The 19,217-nt window shown below is 38.3% G+C and overlaps 2 protein-coding genes across 2 annotated transcripts in view; both read left to right on the forward strand.

The window, feature by feature from the left end:
• Positions 1 to 15,466, forward strand: part of lpar1 (lysophosphatidic acid receptor 1) — a 41,147-nt gene extending 25,681 nt beyond the window's left edge. The window contains 1 exon segment of the mRNA XM_034710283.1: positions 10,127 to 15,466. Coding sequence (XP_034566174.1) covers positions 10,127 to 10,452 — 326 coding nt within the window. The 3' untranslated portion in view covers positions 10,453 to 15,466.
• Positions 15,467 to 16,048: 582 nt separating this feature from the next.
• Positions 16,049 to 19,217, forward strand: part of rassf6 (Ras association domain family member 6) — a 51,622-nt gene continuing 48,453 nt past the window's right edge. Inside the window, exon 1 of the mRNA XM_034709877.1 lies at positions 16,049 to 16,326. The gene's annotated coding sequence lies outside the window, so the exon portion shown is untranslated. The remainder of the gene's footprint in view (positions 16,327 to 19,217) is intronic.

A 19,217-nucleotide genomic window follows, 5' to 3' on the forward strand; every position in this document is an offset into this window, starting at 1 on the left:
GATCTACCATGACTGTGCCAGCCGATAGAAAAGAAAGGCATGGACAGAGACACACAGAGCAGTAACATCAACAACATAGATGGATGGCCATGCCAATAAAAAAAGCTACAGAATGAGTCACATTACTTATAGCAGAATAGTTATGATGCTATGAGTATGACCGATAGTAATAATTGTTACAGTTGAGTAATAACATGAACAGCTATAAAACTCATCATGTAAATGAGACTGATTTTAATAGTTGAAGCAGTTGGAGTTAATCAGGTTTACTGCAGCAGTCTGCAGCACTGATCCAAAACAATCTGACAGTTTGGTTGAAATTCACGCTAACAATGAGGAGGCTCAAAGTTCAGTTTACACAGATTAAAATGAACCAGTTCATATCCATGGTCATGGTTCATCATTTCAAAGTTTGGACTGAGATCACTGTCCAAAAAATGGACCAGATTCATTTTTTTTTATCTGCATTTTTTTTGTCTTTTTCAGTAGAGCCTCCTAGCTTCAGTCCTTACCCCAAACTAAATTAATTACTGTATATGCTACTGTAGAATCTGGGACAGATATTCAGTTTTAAAGTGGAGAAACCCCAATGTAAGTGTATAACCTCTTACCTGAATGTGCCATAAAGCAGGCTAAAAAAGATCAGATTTCAAATGATTTTTTTAAGTTAAAAATGTTTTTCATATGGAAAGCTCTGAAAATTCAGAGCACAGAATCTAGCTTAGAAGTCTGAGGTTTTAGAAAAAACTGTGCAATATTCAGCCTGCTTATTTTTATATATTCTTAAAAGAACAGTTAAAAGTACAACACTGAGTAAATAATCAGAAAGTTTATTTTCATTCAGTTTGATTTCTGTCTCCCTCGCTTGTAAGCTGTCCAGAGGGGAAAAAATGCAGCTCTGGAAATCTTTGAAATTGTACTCATAGCTTTAACATTTTGGCTGAAGTTTTATAGATATGAGGGTTAGGTACTGTTAACATCTGCTAAAATAAAATGACTAAGGAAGATGAAACATTAAAAAAAAAACCTCGCAAAGTATGAAGTATCCTGTGTTCATAACGCTGCACCTCATCTTTTAAATAACTGTTATCCTGACAAAGATTACTCCTAACCAGTGACTACTTTGTCATAATTAACCTTATGTGTATTTGAATAGAAATATTAAGTCATGATTTTTCTCTCTCATTATTTCTTTCATGAATGTGTTGCTTTTGAAGTGTATATTTAATGTTATATGTAATACTATATAGTGTAGTACAAGAATTGTACCTTTACTTTTAGTAAGCAAAAAATCAAAAATCACAAATCTCAGCATACAGTTTGTCATAATCTGTTTGTTCAGCTCGCAGACATCAATATTGGTATTTACTTAAAGCCCCAATTTGTGTTTGGGATCTGAATTTGAATGGTCATGGTTGTGTATCACTGGGAAGTTGTTTCTGAAGCAAGCTGGGATGGACTTTGAAAACAGATAGAAGAATATCTGTGTTCATAGCCTGAGTTAAAGTAACACATTCTGGTGGGGTCCATTAGCAGAAGAGGAAGAAAAATGTAACCATACAAAGAAATTGTTTTTGAAATTGGTGGAGAGGACCAGTCTAAATTGCTCTTAAGTTCATGGACCAAAGTCGTACTTTAAACACAATGTCACCAATATATTGAAACCGGTCAGCATGGTTGTCTCTTTTTATCAGATATATTTCAGTATAACAAAAACTTATTGTTGCATTGTACATTGTAAGGTAGAAAAACAGAAACCTCAGCACTTGGAAGTGAATGAGTCACAGTATCAACAAGTCTGCAGATACATTACAGCTTAGCTGAGCAGAAACCTTCATTATTGCCATTTCAAAGAACCCACTGTACTTCCAGTAAAAAAGCATGTTTCTTTAACCATTAGATCACAGTGCACCACCACCAGACTCCATCACTGTGTACACCACAGCCCTCTTTATCAATAATTCTAAACCTTCAGCTACTGAATGTGAACTTGTATCTAATCTTCAGGTGTTTGTGGAAGTAATGGTGTGGGAAAGAGGATAGAGTGAAAAGAATCCCTGAGTGGACAAATGGGAAGCCATCTGGCCTTTCAGAAATACACAACATTATGGTTTCTGTCGATTGGCTTATTTCCTGGGGATTACGTCAGGACGCAGATGATGGTTGGGTTGGGATAATGATAGTAAGAGATGATGAGAGGGATGTAAGGGGAGGGTGAAACTGACAGACAGGTACGAGCTTAGAAAGGAGACAGGTTGCAAACAAGATGTGGAAGATACAGTTATAAGAGCATGCAAAGAAAACAAGAGAATACAGAAAATACAGGAAGGGAGGGAATGACAGCGGACCAGGATGGAAAAGAAAAAGGAATGCTGATGGACACTAACAGGAAATAGGGAGTGAGGACATGCAGAAGAACGAAACAGTAATTTAATATTTTGTTTCTATTCATTCTAATACCTAAGAGAAATGTTTAAACTGGCATGGAGGCGTGTGAGAAATCAAACTGAAGCAGAGAATCCTTGATAGCACAATCTGGCACTTGACATACTTATTACTATCTGTTGATTATGATACCACATGTGGTCATGAAGAAGTGAGTGATGAAGTGAAGTAGACACTTAATGTAGGAGAAAGAATATCAGCGATTTGTGTATTGGGGATAGAAATAAGCACTAAGTGGAATAATTGCCTGCTTTTCTTTGTGTCTTTGTGTGGGTCATAATGGAAACGTTTTCTGCAGCATCTCATAAGTTCCTCAATTTATGTTAGCACGACTAGAATCTCTGTCTTGAGAACGTGTGATCCAAAACATTTGAGACAAGTAAGGAGCTTTGGCCTTCTCAACTAGTCCCCCTGAAATATGTGTCATTCGTCCATGCTCTAAGGAGGGATTTAAGAAGCATAAAGTGAAGCACTATGGTTATGGTTGGCCTGAGGGGGAAATGAATGGGTTTGGCTTAAACCAGTCATTTGTAAAGGTTTGGGTACGTTTTATGGTCTGGGTTAAGATAGCACTACTTTTTAGTGGTCTGAGAACTTTTATCATCATTACAGTGAAGACTCTTTTTCAGCTGGAGGAACTAATCCAGTTTTATACATACAGTGAGTTTCTTTTATTCTTATACATTATTGGTATGAAAGTCAAAGTGTTTGCTGACCCATTGATCCACCTTGACTTCAAGGGTTCAACACTAGAAGTGCCAGAATCAATTTCTACTAGGAAGACTACAAGAGGTTATTTTGACTGCCAGATTCAAATTGTATTATATGTTATGATAGATCCCAAATATGAGGAGTAATGTGTTTATTGTTGGATATACTGTATATATATTTATTTAAGCATATAGTATGAAATGACAACTCACTTTCATCTGCTTCTTATTCAGATAGATCACAAATCTGTGCTTTCCCATTCCTGAACAACTGTCAGGCATCCTCAGCAGTCATCCTTCTCTTTGTGCTTTCTTGCCATAATTGCCAAATAGAGTTGCCTAATTGTCTCAGTGTTAATCCTTTCAAATTGCTCTTTACACTAACTGACGTTTGGTTTCTAAGTTTTATAGAGACAATGATAATTGCCAAGCAACCAAGAAGTATATCCCTGGCGTAAAAATGTGTCAATCAGATTGTGGCAAGTAGGTTAACATGATCATATAATTGTTGCCTTTGCAATTTGTACAATGACATTTTAAATACATGAACACAACTTTAGGAAACATAAGGAACCAGCAGCACTGTAATCTTTAAATAAATAAGTTACATGACATATAAATGAGAAAATAGTCAAAATGACCCCCATGGCCGCTCTACTGTCGTGTTAATGTGTCTTCACTTCTTAACTTACTCATATTATGATATAGCTTCGCTACTTGTATGTTTCCAAATATAACTTTGCTTATTTGCTGAAGACTGTTGTTGTTTTTCTTGTGTAGAGAGTTTTAGTCGACCTCGTGTAGACCAAATAAACACAATTGGGTTGGGAGATTTTTTGAAGGCAAAGACAAATACCTATAGTGCACTTTGAGCTGGGCTTAAATTTCTTTGGGTATGGACAATCACGTCCACACACTACAATTTCAGTTTTGTTTTGTTTTTGGAACTACTTTTCTATCGAAAAATTTGTCCTTATGTAAACTATTAATAGGCTTTGTGGAAAATAAACCCACTCATACCAACCCCCAAAGCCTTACCAATCCCTCTTCAGTCTTTTATTTAAAATGAAAGATAGATTATTATTTATTTATTTATTTGGAGTTCTTTAAATATTTTCTACTATTGGAATTTTATGGCAACTCACTCACAGATTTCAGAATCCAGATCATCTTTCAAAGATGCTGATATATTGTCTCAGGTGGACGACCAGCTTTTATCACATTTCTTTACCATTCTGAATTCTCTCCCAACTGTCGGCAGGATGGCGTCATAAAAAGCAGGAAATTGAAAAAACATGTTCTTCCATATTAAAACACTACACTTGCAAAACCAGCACAGATCCTGTGAGCGACTACCTCACATTTGAGTAATTCTGTGGTGCGCTGTGTAACTGAGCGCAATCGAAGGAGCTGCTGCAGAGTGTGTGTCAGGATAATGAAAAACAATGTCTTCACTCTGGAAGTAACATGACACGTCCACCATTAGAGCAGAGCCTTTCCTGCAAACATTGAGTAACATTAGGAGAGAGGCTCTTAATGTGAAGGAGAATTTTGTGATCAGGAAAAGCAGACGACCCCTGAATCATTGTTCATTTATCTCTAATGATGTTGCAGAGATAAGTTCATAGCTTGAAATGATCCTTTTTTTTCTGGTTAATAATGATTATAATGTGATTGTAAGGCAAAGCATGCTGGATGGAATTGGCAGTATTTTCCGAGTGCTTTCTAAACACTGTCTAACTGTTTTCACATTGAGTGCTCCTCCATCTGTCTTTGTGCCTGTATAATTATATAAGAGCATTTGCGTGTGATTGTGTCTGCACATGTTTATCTGTGTCTATCCTCATCTGTGTGTATGTGTGTGTGCGTGTGGAGCTCATTGCCATGGTCTGGTCCCCATTATTTCCTTCTTTTTGTTCCCATAGTCTCTGTTCTCTCTCATATGATAGCCATTTCCGCCAGGAAAAGAAGCAATAGATGAAAGTCAGAGAGGATAATAAAGAAAATGCTTGCTCATACTTTCTTGAGAACACAGTGTTTGACAGTCAAACACTATGCCATACTTTTTGACTGTCAAGATGAAATCAGGATACTACAGCCAAAATGTTTTAAAAGCAGACGTCATGCAGCCTCCAAGCTTCCCGTCTGAAGCCAAGTCAGACAGGAAGTGTTTTGGCTGCATGGTGGCTGCAGGATGGCTGCAGGATGGCTCCATTTTCAATTCACCATGCGTGTTGACAGATTAGACCATGGATGAGCCACGAGTCTCAAGTCCATCTCATGTCTGTCTCTCTCAAGCGCCAAAAACAGAGAGAATATAAGGCACACCTTATTCTCTGAGCTGTGCACAGGACCTTGTACATTGATCACAAAAATCTGAAGCTGAGGGCTGTATTGGCTTTGCATCAGCTATATTTACATCACAGGTATAGAAAATAAAGTACAGCAACACTAATACAAGTGGGGCGGCTGTGGCTTAGTGGTAGAGTCAGGTGTTTGATCTGATGTCCCAATGTCCGCATGCCCAAGTGCCCTTGGGCAAGACACCTAACCTCAAACTGACCTCGGTGGCAGTGCCATCGGTGTGTGAATGGGATTAGTTAATACCGATGGCTCTTTACATAGCAGCCTCTTCCATCAGCGTATGAATGTGGTGTGAATGGGACATGTAATGTAACAATGCTTTGAGTGGTTAGAAGACTACAGAAAGTGCGATATAAGCCAGTCAGTTTACTCCTGGAAGGCTTTTCAAAGTAAAATAGTCTGTTTTTTTTTTCCTTGGAGAGACTGGTCTTGTTTTTTATATTTGTTTAAATATATTTATATTCAAGGATTCAAGGTTTTTTATTGTCATACCAACACAAGCTGTCACATGATATGGAACAAATTTCCGTTTCTCAGGTCTGGTATAAAGCCACAAAGAACACACAATTTAAGGAAGACAGCAGTAATGAATATAAAAATATAAATATTAATACAAATATAAATATTATGCATGGACTGATTGAGTTCTTATGTCATAGTGCAATTGTCTGTGCAAATGAACAATGTGCTAGTTTTGAGGTAGTCCGTTGTGCATACTGTATACATCTATATATATCTATATACAGTATACTGTATTATATACATTATTTTTTGTATGCATTTAGTTTTATTTATTATTTATTATTTTGTTATATTAATGTATTAATTTATCAATGAATTAATTATTTTAAATTAATTTACTTTATTCTATTTTTATTTTTTATTCATTTTTTTTCTCATCAGCGTGCCTCGATAAAGACTTGATCCAAACCTTATAGGAAAAGAAAACATGTTTTTACTCTTTCTCTGACTGAACCCATTAGTAGTCTTTTCAAAAAGGTTTCCATTAATATTTGACACCAAGTATTCTGAACTTTGCCTTTCAACAGAAATTCTCCAGTATTATTTGTTGTCAGCTCTGTTGTAGGTGTTTTGATTGGCTGAAACATGGTTTCCAACAAGGGTCAATGTCTGTGTAACTGATGAAGATTTTTACACATGTCACAATGTGTTGTGTCAAATGGGCAAAATTACACCCATGTCTGTTGTCTTCTGTGAATTTCCTGACTCTATCAAGACCTGGAAAGTGTCAAAAAGGTTTCCAGATTTTCCAGGCCTCCATCAGAGCAGAGTTGTTTACTTTCCTCTGCTGACTTTCCATTTTCCCAATCTTTTTCCCTCCGTGTTCCCTCCTTGTATTTTCAAGTCGTGACAAAGCAAAAGGTTTCTCTTAGCTCCAAAAAAAAAGGATTCTCACACACTTCTCTGCCTTCTGTTAACCTGGCACAGCACTAAAGTTGCTCTGTATGTCACAGTACATGGACACAATTTCTGAGATGAAGGGTGAAACACAAGCAACCATTCACCCCTGGCTTCAGAGAGGAAATGAAAGAATCTAAAAGGAACACTCTCAGGTCATAGCTTCACACAAAGGCTGTTTTCTTCCTCATTCTGGGGAAAAATCAGGACCAATCCTCTGAAAGAAGAACAGGCTAAATATTGCAGTATGGTTGAAGAAGAAGCAGATTATTTAAAGGTAAAAAAGAAACCAGAGCAATGTGAAAGGGAATTTTGTGTTTACTAAGAAGAAAATAAAGGCTAGAAGCTGGAGAACTCCATGAACACGTTTTGTTTCAGTCAAATATGAGACAGTGTTGCGAAAGGCAGGAAACATGGTCATGTAATACATATCATAACTTTGGTCTGAAGATTTTTTATTGTTTATCTGTCTGAATTTCTCAATGCTTCTGGGTAAGAGTAAGACGTTTCAGAGACAAAGCGTCTCTCTGCTGGGCTTCGAACCATTCGAGAAATTTATCTAACTCTGGAGAGTCTGCCTGCATAGCTGGGAAGTGAGGTCAAGCCTTCACTGCAGCTGCTGCCTGCAAAACACTAACAGATAACAGGCCTGCCTGTCAATACTTCACTCCCTCTCTCCCCCTCCTCTCTCCTTCTCTTCTCTCTTTCTTCTCCTTCTCTTTCTTTCTCTCTGGTTGCCCAATTTCTCATCAAGTCTTTTTATTGTCCAGTCTCAAGAGCATAATGTCCCACAGCTCCCCTAGAGTTGTGACAGATAGCATCTGTCGACTGAATTAACAACACTTGAACATGACATTCGTGAGTAATGAGTCAGTGGCCCCCCTTCTATGTGCTAATACTATTCATCTAGTCATAGAAAGGGATGAGGTTGGAGCGTTTAAGATATAATGATGGAATAGTTTAGGTACGGTTACAAAAGTATGATTCATGTTCACAGAGGAAAGCCCTGACAAATGCTGTGTACACCGCCTGATCAGGACCCGCTGCTGGGGTGTGTTTTGGAGGGCGTTGACAAAAAGCCTGTTACGTTATGTTTATGTGACTTGTTTGATTACTCAGAGGAAAAAAATAATGATTCAGAGTCGTTGTAAGTTTGTGTTGTTGACTTTGTTTTCTTCTGGGGTAGTGTTCCAGGCTGTTGGGTTTATATTTCTATAGCTTGACTTTTACATCTAGAGTCAGTGCAACCATCAAATTGACACACTGTCCTTGGAATTTCGACAGTACACATTACATATTTAAGAACCAGTTCCAGGTTGTATTTCTTAAGTTGTTCTCCTCATATTATAAGTTAAAAATGAACAATATGTTTTTTCAAATTTCATCAGTTTTTAAGATTTTAAAAAGGTTCTATGTTCTTGTGGCGAGAGGTTTCATCAGTGACATATTTCAAACTTTACAAAAGTCGAAAAACATGCACATCCAAACCTAAGAGTGCAGTTGCTGAGTTGAGTATGAGTGTCACTGAGTAAAACAAAGACAAATATGGCTTGCACACTGCAGGGCTCCAATGTTCCAGACAATTTAATCTACCAGGTTAGTGAGGTTTCGAGCAGATTTGCTCTTCATCAGACTGAATATTTCAAACTTTCCCATGAAGCTTGTTTTCAGTTCACTCTGTACACCAGTGAATCCTCCAAGATTTAAAACCTGGTGAGTTCTGCAAAACACAAGATCATATATTGGGGTTGAAGTTAATGGGGAGTAGCATAATTGTATTAGGACCAGTTAAATGAACTGGAATGCCAACATTTATTCCCAGTTAAAGAAGGAGATAGAAGATATACTTTAGTAATCCCCTAATGGACGCCCAGGAAATGAACTAGCACCACTCCAGCTACCAAATGTGGTCTATACTGGGATTTGAATCAGTGACCCTGCGCCAAGCCAAGGCCCTATGGACTGAGCTGCTACTGTCACTTTAATAACCCATTTTATTCCTTGGTGTTCTTCTACTCATTAAGCAGCTCTCTACAACTGGTAACTTTTGCACTGGCTCCATAAATAATGTCACACAACAATGCTTAATCCCTAAGTGTGTTATCAATATCTTAAGGGTGTGGTTGTAGAGTTACATGAGCATTTTGTTGACTAATGATGGTGTGTGTGGTTGTTGAGTGATGGATGTGGAATGATAAAAAAGTATTTACCATTTTGAATCTTTTCTTCCTTTTTAATGGTTTACAGAAAGAGGACAAAACACAGAGATATGTGCCTCATTGAAACACTTGATGTTTAATTGGTGAAATATTCTTAAACAAGTGAAAGTATCGTGAAGCCTTTTTGATACGACATGGTGTGGTATCATAGCACAGAAAGGACATGCATTCTTTTTACTCCACATCTGTACTCAAGTTTAAGTTCCAGTGTCAGCGAGCAACATGAGCCAAAAACAAGTTATCAGTTAATAGTTTTGTAATGAGATCCATTGAATTTTGAACTGCTGACCTCCAGGTTGGGAAGTTCCAGAACTTTAAAAATTCAAGAGATAATGTTTTGGTGATTTACAGAGTGTTAATGTAAAATTCAAATGAGTCAGACTCATGTCATCCTCTTGATTTATTACTGCACATTCCTTTTAGCAGGCTCATTAAAGGACGAGGAGACTAGCAATTTGAATAGGTAACATAAGGTGGATCACTGATGAGTAACAAGAAGTCATGCACAAGGACAAAAAAACACTGTATCTCACCCATTCAGAGACACCCCTTTTACAGGTTTGCTCTTTCGATGCTATTGGAGAACAGGATTTTTTTAGCCAGAGAAAAATCTAGTTACAAAATGGGGTTTCATAATAATCCTAATATTATCTAACTAATCACTGAAATCTGTGAAAGTAGGGGAAAAAATTGAGCAACATTATTTGCTCAACTGAACTCTCTCTACTCTCTCTATGTGACTGCATTGTTGTCAACAATAATAACTTGGGTGTTGTTATGACCAGTAAACATGCTTTGACTTAGTGAAGTCATGGCAGACGCCTCCCTTGAGTGTTATCCAATATGTTGCGTGGTACTTTTAAATATTTGAGTATTCTAAAGAACAAAAGTGTTCTATTGCAGAACAAGAGTTTTAATCTTCTAGCAACATCTTTAAAATATCCTCCCTCCTGCTTTATGTCTCCTCAGGTGCCTTCATCATCTGCTGGACCCCCGGTCTTGTCATCCTCCTTCTCGACGTCTTCTGTGCCAACTGCAACGTCCTCACCTACGAGAAGTTCTTCCTGCTCCTGGCTGAGTTCAACTCAGCAATGAACCCCATCATCTACTCCTACCGAGATAAAGAGATGAGCGCCACCTTCAGGCAGATCCTGTGCTGTCAGCGGCAGGAGAACGTGAACGGGACGGTGGCAGAGGGATCCGACCGGTCGGCGTCGTCCGTCAACCACACAGTGTTGAGTGGTGGAACACACCACCATCACCACCACCACAACAATGAACACTCGGTGGTATAAAGGAGGGCTGGAAAGCACAGGGATTAACAGCCTCGAAGGGTTAATCTCTTTTGGATGTACTGACTGAAAGAAGATGAATGGCAGGAAAGGAAAAGGCAAGTTGGACTGTCAACATGATATGAACTATTGACAGTTAAAGGAGTTAAGAATGAAGATGAAGTAGGTGGAGTTAGTGATGTTGAGCTGGTTGACATCACAATGAAGGAGAAGATAAAAGATGACAAGACTTCATCACTGTTGGAAGGAAGAACAGAGGACGAGTCTGATCTCTGAAGACATCGATAGGCTGTTAGTATTTTTGTCTAGCTGTTTATTATTTTCAATTTGTTGGATCTTTGATGTTAATGAACTATTTAAAGTAATCTGTGAAATGAAGGTAATGCCAGTATAACCTTTCCTTTTTTCCAGCCTTGTTTAAATTTGCAGCCTTTAGTTATGGGTCGAAGACTTTCCCTCTCAGTAACATGTTCAAGAAAATATCATATAACATCATGACACTGCTACTACTACTCGTTTTTGTTAGTTGTGTCTGAGTTGTCTCAGATTGGGGGAAAAAAAACAAGCAGTCTTCCTTTTTGATACATATTTTACAGGAAATGCTTCAAATCTTGGGAAATTCAGAACAACTCATGCCATTCTGTGCCTGAAACTGAACATTAACACCTTGAAATGACTGGGAGTTGTATCAAAGTTCTTCTTATTTTTCTTGGATCTTATTCCAGGGTTTAACTTTATCACAGTACACATCCTGATAATACTTCTAAAATAAATCTCAACATTTTAATGGACTAACAACCAAAAATACTCTTAAGATTTGTTTAACTGCATCCCAAGTGAACCCCATCCCTTTTTATCCAACTCAAATATTTGAAGGGTCCAGCCGGGATGAGGAGAAATCCTGAATGTTTTTTTCTGACTCAGGAATTAGAAACAAGTTGTTCCAGGGATCTTTTTCCAAAAAGGGCAGTGTGATGTTTGCAGTTAAATAATCTACTCTGTGCCTCAGTAGAGACAAGGTGAAGGTCATATGTGGGATGCATTCACAGAGCTCAGGTCATGACATGACATGAAATTTGCTGAGCTGTCTGCTTCTGGTGGTTTTATCAGCTCATGAGACTGTGTGAGGAAAAGAGGTCGCAGTGTCATGAGTGTTGATTTCGGGTAGCTCTCATGGGAGATCTGAAACTGGTTGTAGCTGTAAATGATGTCAAAATTTAAATTCTGGCAGTGAGGTGATATGAAGTAACCTTGTAATGTTGTGAGAGGTTTCACAGCAGGCCTATCAGGAACATGGAGATAAAACTAACGTTGATGAATGTCTGCCTAAATCAGTTTACAAACAACATTTTGCCACAAATGATAGCCGACTGCCAACTTGACCAGCTCTATTACAGCCCCCTGTCTAGATCTACAGACACTGATGAGGGGGCATTTAATCATTACCAGACCTTCAGTGGGAGGATCCAAAGAAAAGGCTTCAGTGCCTAATTTGAAGACGGACATTTTGTAATACAACAAACTACCCAGCATAAGAGTGTAAAGCAAATCATGAAACTTTGTGAGGCTGTAGCAGCTGTTCTGTAAGAAAATTCCTGGATCAGTTTGCTAAGACGCTCACAATGAAAATGCCAACAAGCTTGTGTTGAGAAAGAGAAATTCACCGGGTTCACTTTCTGTTAACATTAGCAAATTAAGTCTTATCGATAATTAATCCAAGTAAATCTGATGAACATTTTTATTTTGAAGGCAAACGCAAGATGAATAAAAATGTTGTCCTGATAATGGAAAAGAAAAGCTGTGTATATGATAACCAAAGTTATGATAAAAGTTATATATATATTTACAATAATTTCTGATTAAAACTCCATTGAATTCCATCTAAACAGCTATTCCAGTCTGGACCAAAGGGGTAGATTTGCAAATAGAATAATGTCCAAAGGTAACTATTAAAAATGAGGTTTGTGATTCATCGGTGGTGAAAAATCATGTCAGATGTCACCTACGCAAGAGTTTGGAAAATTTTCTTATTCCATTGCATTCCATCAAATCTGTCCAAAACTTCATCAGATCAAAAGCTGGTGTGACTAATCTTTACAGTACTTAACTCAGAGCTGATTGCCATTTGACCCTTCTTACTGTATCAATGCAGACCATGGTTTCTTTATCAGCTTAAATCAAAAATGGCAATCTGCATCTTTTAGGACAAACACCCTGAGCTGGTTACAGAAAATGTTTGGATTAACTACAAATTAAATGACAAGTACACATACATGGTTATGACAGTGTTAGTGATGATATTAATGTGTTTTATTTATGCGGCTATATGAAGTATTTGGGGTCATGTTTTTAAATCCTTATTAGCAATGCCCAGAGAAAAGACAGAGGACAGATATTCAATACATAATAATGTAGTGTTTCTTCATTCATGACCCATGGAGCCTCTTCCTTATTTGCACTGCTGTATAAGAACAAAACTCCAAAGTGGAGGCTTTGTGTTGTTAATGTGTGCAGCTGACAGCTCAGCTTACAAAACATCATCACTGTAAAGAGAGCCGTCTTTGGACTTGGCAAACAAAAGTCCTCCAAGGAACAACTTTTGTTGTCTTCTTTAAGTGAAAATGAGAATCATTGATTGAGCTGCAGAGTGCGCATAGCTTTGTCTCTCATAAGTTTGGATGGATATGCACATATAAGGTTCTTGCAGGCTGACAGTGTTAGTATGTACCACAGCAACTTAATGGAATGAAATATTGCACTTTTCTATTATGATGATATTCAAATGTCCAGTTGCTTTCAGGTTCTTTTTTTTATAGTGATCTGACAGCTCAAAGGTGAAGTACAGTTATTCCAATGCGGTTTTAAATGGTGCTGTATTATTCTCAGAAATGCACTCTATATTTTCTGCGGTTATCTTGATATTTCTAGCCAGCTGAAAGTCAGCATGTTGATGCAATGACGTGCATTGTTAAAAAATTGCCAGCTGAACGTTTTGTCCTAATTTGAATCAAACACATTTTTTGGCCGAAATACGTAGACAAAGCTCCCAACAGCTGACAGAAAAGAGGGAATCACAGCCAGAAATGAGTCCAAGAATCAGGATGTTTGTCAGGGATTTAAGCTGCACTAATAACACCAAGCCAGCTGGTACTCATGTCAGACGAAGTTAACCAAAGTGCCCGAAGACGGTGGCGGCTTTTTCTCACAATCGAGACTCTCCTTCTTACTTTCGGCCTGCTATCTCCTGATTGTGCCTTTAAACTATAGAAAGTAAAACATTCAAAAGGCAGGGCAGCAGCAGGGCTTCTAAATGTCTCATTTACCAAACTTTGCAAAGAAATGTCTCTGGACCCGACCCTCCATGTCTGACATTCACTGTAACTGTTAACTAACAAAGTATTCATTCAGGTAATACAGCAAATCAACTAAACGTTCTGTCTCTGTACGTCTCTGTTTACCAGTGTGTCACTCTTTGTACACCATTGTAAGTATATGTGTACAGTATGTATGTATATAAAAATATTATTCAAAATTAATCACCAAAGGGAAAGTGTTTGTAAATTTAACTATTGTACTCTGTCCCAATGTACTGTAGGATTTATGGTTCTATGTCATGAGCTTTTTTTTGTATTGTGTGACGCTAACTGATGAACTTTCTTTGGACTCTCTAACATTTTAACATGTATGTGACCCAGAACTAACTTATCTATGTGTGCAGTGCCTTGCAGTGCTCTTCCTTAAAGAGTAACTTTACACTAGGCTGAAGGAAAGTGTTAGGCCTGGGTGGGGGAACTTCAATCCTGTTACACTTTAAGTAAGACTGATGGGGTGTAGTCGGATCTGTGCCTTATTGAATTTGTTGCCACTCCATACAGTGATGTCACTAGTGATGCTACAAAGTCAAAGGCTGTTTTCGAAACTGCCTGCTATACTAATATTACCCACTGATTTGGCCAAAATTCAGTATGTAATATGTGAACAAGAGCAAAATCTGCAGTATGTCAAAACTACCCAGATGCCGGATGCTAGCGTTCCGCTTCTTCTTTTCTCCATATATGACGGGGGTCCCTTTGTTTTAAGGTGCTGTGAAAATTATGAAATTCCATAAATTAACCACTCCCTAAATTATAAGTGATGCTAAAGAAGCAGTTTTGCTATTAGCTTGGCTGTTGTTTACTTCCGCTTTCCAAAACCGGAAGTCCAGCGACGCCTGACCCAGAACATTGAAAAACAGATCCAACATAACAGTCCTACTACATACTACCTTCAAACACAGTAAGCAGGTAGTATGTAGCAGGCGGTTCAAAAACAGCCCAAGAGTACACTTGTGCATCAGTGCAGCAAGGTGAGAAGTTGAACCACTAGAGGTCAACAAAAGCTGGCTTTCCAGGCTGTGTTTGGTTACTGTCAAAGTTTGTGTGTGTTGCTAACACCAGTGTTTTGCAATTTGTCTTAGTGTCGATCACATTAGTGTCAGTGTAAGAGCAATGTTTCACAAGAGAGCATCATTTTTTTATGAGAAGAACTCACACTCAACACAGCCTTTGAAGAATCACAAGTGAATACAAACAGACAAAACAGATTATGTGTTGTTAATTTGGATTAATCGTATGACGTGATTATTCCAGATGCAAACATGTTGTCAACATTTAAACTTGTTTTAGGTTTGGACAACTTTAAAGTGACTTGTTGCACCTTAGATGTTGTCATCCTCAGGTGTAAACACAGACAGCTATCACATGCATCAGAAGTGTCAATGCTTTATCTTCCAAGTTGTAAGGTCTGATATCTCTTCTTCCAAAATGAAACATTGCATCACATTTTTTTTTAAATATTTTCCAAGCTTCAGATCAAAATGATATACAAAAAAAAACCATGTACAAGTAGTTGTTTCTAAGAATTGTGACACAGACATAAATGTGAGTATCATTTCTGTAAGGGCCAATATTAATGAATGTCCATCAAGAGTCATAGTGTTGATATCCAAGCAACAATAAAAACATGAGAAAAGTCTGAATGTTTGTGTTTGAAACTGTGTTATTCTATTAAAAAGCATATCTTCACATGAGAAACACTCAGAATGCTTCACTTAATCTCTCACGTCTGGCCTTCCTAGTGTAGCTCTTTTCCCCCAGTGTTCTTTTTTGACGTCTACAAACTCAAACAAGGTCACATTCAGACAGACTGATAACATTTGCTTTTTCACATGCAGTGGTTATATAGTAGACGTAATAACGTACAGATCTTGACCCTGATCACAAATTTTACCAAGTCTTGACGATCTGCAGTGGAGAATGTGTAACTGTTTTATATGTTAAGGGAACAAACTTTTAACAGTGTGGTTTGCATAACTGTGCAGATAATGAGCATAGGTGGCGCCAGGGACGGACTTGGGTGTGCCCAAGCTACCCTTGTAATACGCACAGCACCCACACAGCACCTCAAAGAAATTTGATTCATTTTTTAATATAGCTTTATTTACATGTGAGACCTATATTTTTCAATTTAAGTCAAGACATCATCAGCAATGAAAAGCCGAATCAGGTGATTACTTTTAGCCAATTGCGCAGCACGCATTGAACCTTTGACCTTACGTACACTCACTTTGTGTTTGAGCGCCTGTTTACCAACAGTGTGTATCACAATGGATCGTTTTGTATTTCATAAATACGCGCAGCCACAAACCAAAAACAGCTTATTCAGGTGCTGTTTTATGGAGCTGAGGGAGATTCAAAGTGTCAGTCACTGACCGGGATTAAGAAAAGTCTGAGGACGGGGACGAGGAAGGGGACCCGGATATTCTGTTGAGGACTCATGTGTAGTCTAAGAAATCAGCGATCATAACTACAGACTGTTTTATTATGAAGACAACAAGTGGTAAGTGCGTGTTTTCTTGGCTGCGGTGCGTAAATTCAATGCATTGGGTGGTTGAGGCTCATGTTTAGAGTTCCTGGTGGCCTACTTTTCCATATGCGTTGCTCATTAATGATATGATGAAGACTGGAATACTGTTGATCTTGTTTGATCTTAGTATCTGAGCAAACATGCGATGTATAGCTAGTTGCCTGTGCATTCCTTGTCATTTGGCTCTATGCGCAGAGCTTAATTCTATATTCACAATTGTGTTTGTAGGTAGGCTTGTTTGTTCACCTTCAGCTGAAACGCCCACCTCTTGTTTTACATAGAAGACATTATACATGTCAGTGAGCGACTGCGCATGTGTGCCCATAGGTGCCTTTAAGCACACAAGTGCGTTTGTGCGCATGGAGTGTTGGCAGAACATTAAATATCTCATATTTGAGAGCACCATCACTGTTATTATGAGCACCAGCAAAACAAATTAAACAGGTTGAAGAGCACCACTGGTGACTTTTTTTTAAATATACAAATGCTAAAATTACTGTGTATAAAACAAAGGTTCCATTGTGCTGTTGCATCTTCTCTAATTGAAAACCATGAGCAAAAAAAATATATAAATATGACTCCTAAAACCCAATACTTTCAAGTTATCAATCTCCATTACAGAATTTGGACTATGACATAAAGAAGACATTACAGGAGATACTATGCTGCACAAATGAGGTATCTGTGTATGCTTAAGGGTGCTTTCACACCTAAAGCTTGTTCGCTTTGTTCCAACTCATGTGATAAAATATGTATTGCATTTCCCCTTAGGGGTTTTATGTGTTGTCAATGCGGTATTGCAAAGCAGGCTAAAACACACTCCACTGCAGGGCTGTCCTACAAAACATTAACCTACAAAGAGAATGAGTCCTGGGTTGACTTGGAGCAGCAATGAGTCAAATGATGTTGCTATGCTTAGCTTTTCTGATGATTATTATATAAGCCTATCTCTATCTTTATGGTAGCTTGATTGTAATCAAAATTGCAGAGTAGATGTATTATTTCATCTATTACTCCCAGTGCACTGCTACTAATTTGATGAGTCAAGATGCTATTTGTTGTGGTTGATTGTGTTGTCACTGCAAACAAACCACTCCAGGGTTTATAACTGGAAGCAGTTAGCTGAGCCACCTCTTCTAGCCATTTCCACTTTTTTGTTTTGTTCCACATCAGAGTGTGATTGCTGTGTTCACATTTGTTAAAACTAAGGAGGGAAAGGACCCTGTTTTGGCACAACTCCTCCAAACGATCCAGGTGTGAAAGCACCATAATACTAATGTAAAGTGGTCTGGACCAATTTGTGTTATGTGTAGCATGATCTTAGCTGCAGTCCTAGCAACAAAGGACAAATGTTTTCATAGGAAAGAATGTTCTGCGTGTGTGTGTCAGTGTAAGTATGTATGTTTATTGTTCCACAGCCTCTGAGTGCTAGCCTCCAGTTGACTGATATACGTCTCCACACTTCCTTTTACTCTCTGCATGAGCCAATCGGAATCAGTTCAGCCACACAGGAAGTTCATGTGTGCTGTTGCTGAGTGAGGGGGATGTCACATCTTTGACACAATGTCAATATGGACACTTTCTGTGGTTCCCAGTGTGTTTGACTTCTGATATGCTGACTGATAAATATGTCTCCTCACTAAAAATATCCTAATCTGTGCAAGGCTGATTCGTTAAAAGCATTGGAGGTGAGTGGATAGAATCAGCTCTTCTGTTACTAACTGAATTTATGATACATGGAAAAGGGTGCAAGAGATTAAAAGCTGAGCATGCCAAGATATCCAGGATTTGCTGACCTAAAGATAATTGTCTTAACTTTGACACAAAATTTGAGCAGCTTCCCTTGAAACATGTTCTGAACTCTAGGAGATCATCATTACAAAACAGCAAGTGTTTTATTCATCAAAATGAAAGTTGCTCATGTCCAAAAATCCTGAAAGTCACTGATGCAAACAAGCAGGAAGGTTAGAGAGTCCATTCTGATAAACTTTTTGTTTGGAAAAGGGACAAATGGCGATTTCAGTGTGAGTGAGTGTTACTTCCCACTATCTGCAACAAGCTTTGTTTCACATTTGAGCCAAAACATTTCAAAGAAAGAGCACATTGAGAGAAGGAAAGAAAACGAGCTGCAGCTGCAGATAAGAAAGGAAAAGGTGGTGATGGAGATTGTGGAACGAAAGGACAGAGGGAGGAGGAAACAAAATGACTCATGAGCTTCAACAGCCACTTATCTTGCAAGAACACCAAATTTATTTTCAGCATTCTGTAGTGCTTTGCAGGACCTTTTGTGCATAGTTTAATTTATCTACTTTAGGCCTCTTACAGTTAGATATCAGGAGAGTTTTGTTTGGAAATGTCAGTTAAGACAAACTGCCAACAACTCGTGGATATCTGAAATATGGCAAAGAGCATTTAGAATAACCTCTCCCCCTCATACCTGACCGACCTCCTCAAACGTCACTCCCCATCTCGTCGCCTCAGATCATCAGATCCCAATCTCCTGTCCCATATCACCAAGACCAAGCACCGCACCTTGTGGGACAGAGCCTTTGCCATCACTGCCCGAACTCTCTGGAACTCTGTCCCTCCTAACATCCACAACTCTGATTCTCTTCAATCATTTAAAAACCATCTCAAGACCTTCCCGTTCAAAGAAGCCTACAACACATAACCTCTACTCCCGCCCCACCTCTGTTTTTGTTCTGTTTAATTCATTTGCCTTATTTTCCGCACTTTCTGTAAAGCGACTTTGCATCAAATTTTATAGAGCTTTTAACACAAGTATCATGTAAATATTGATCTCAAATGAAACTAAATACATTGAAGTATTCCCTCTTAATTGCAGTGGACAATATCAGAAATTT

This window comes from Notolabrus celidotus, chromosome 19 (assembly GCF_009762535.1).
Source record: "Notolabrus celidotus isolate fNotCel1 chromosome 19, fNotCel1.pri, whole genome shotgun sequence".
NCBI classification, from domain to species: Eukaryota; Metazoa; Chordata; class Actinopteri; order Labriformes; family Labridae; genus Notolabrus; species Notolabrus celidotus.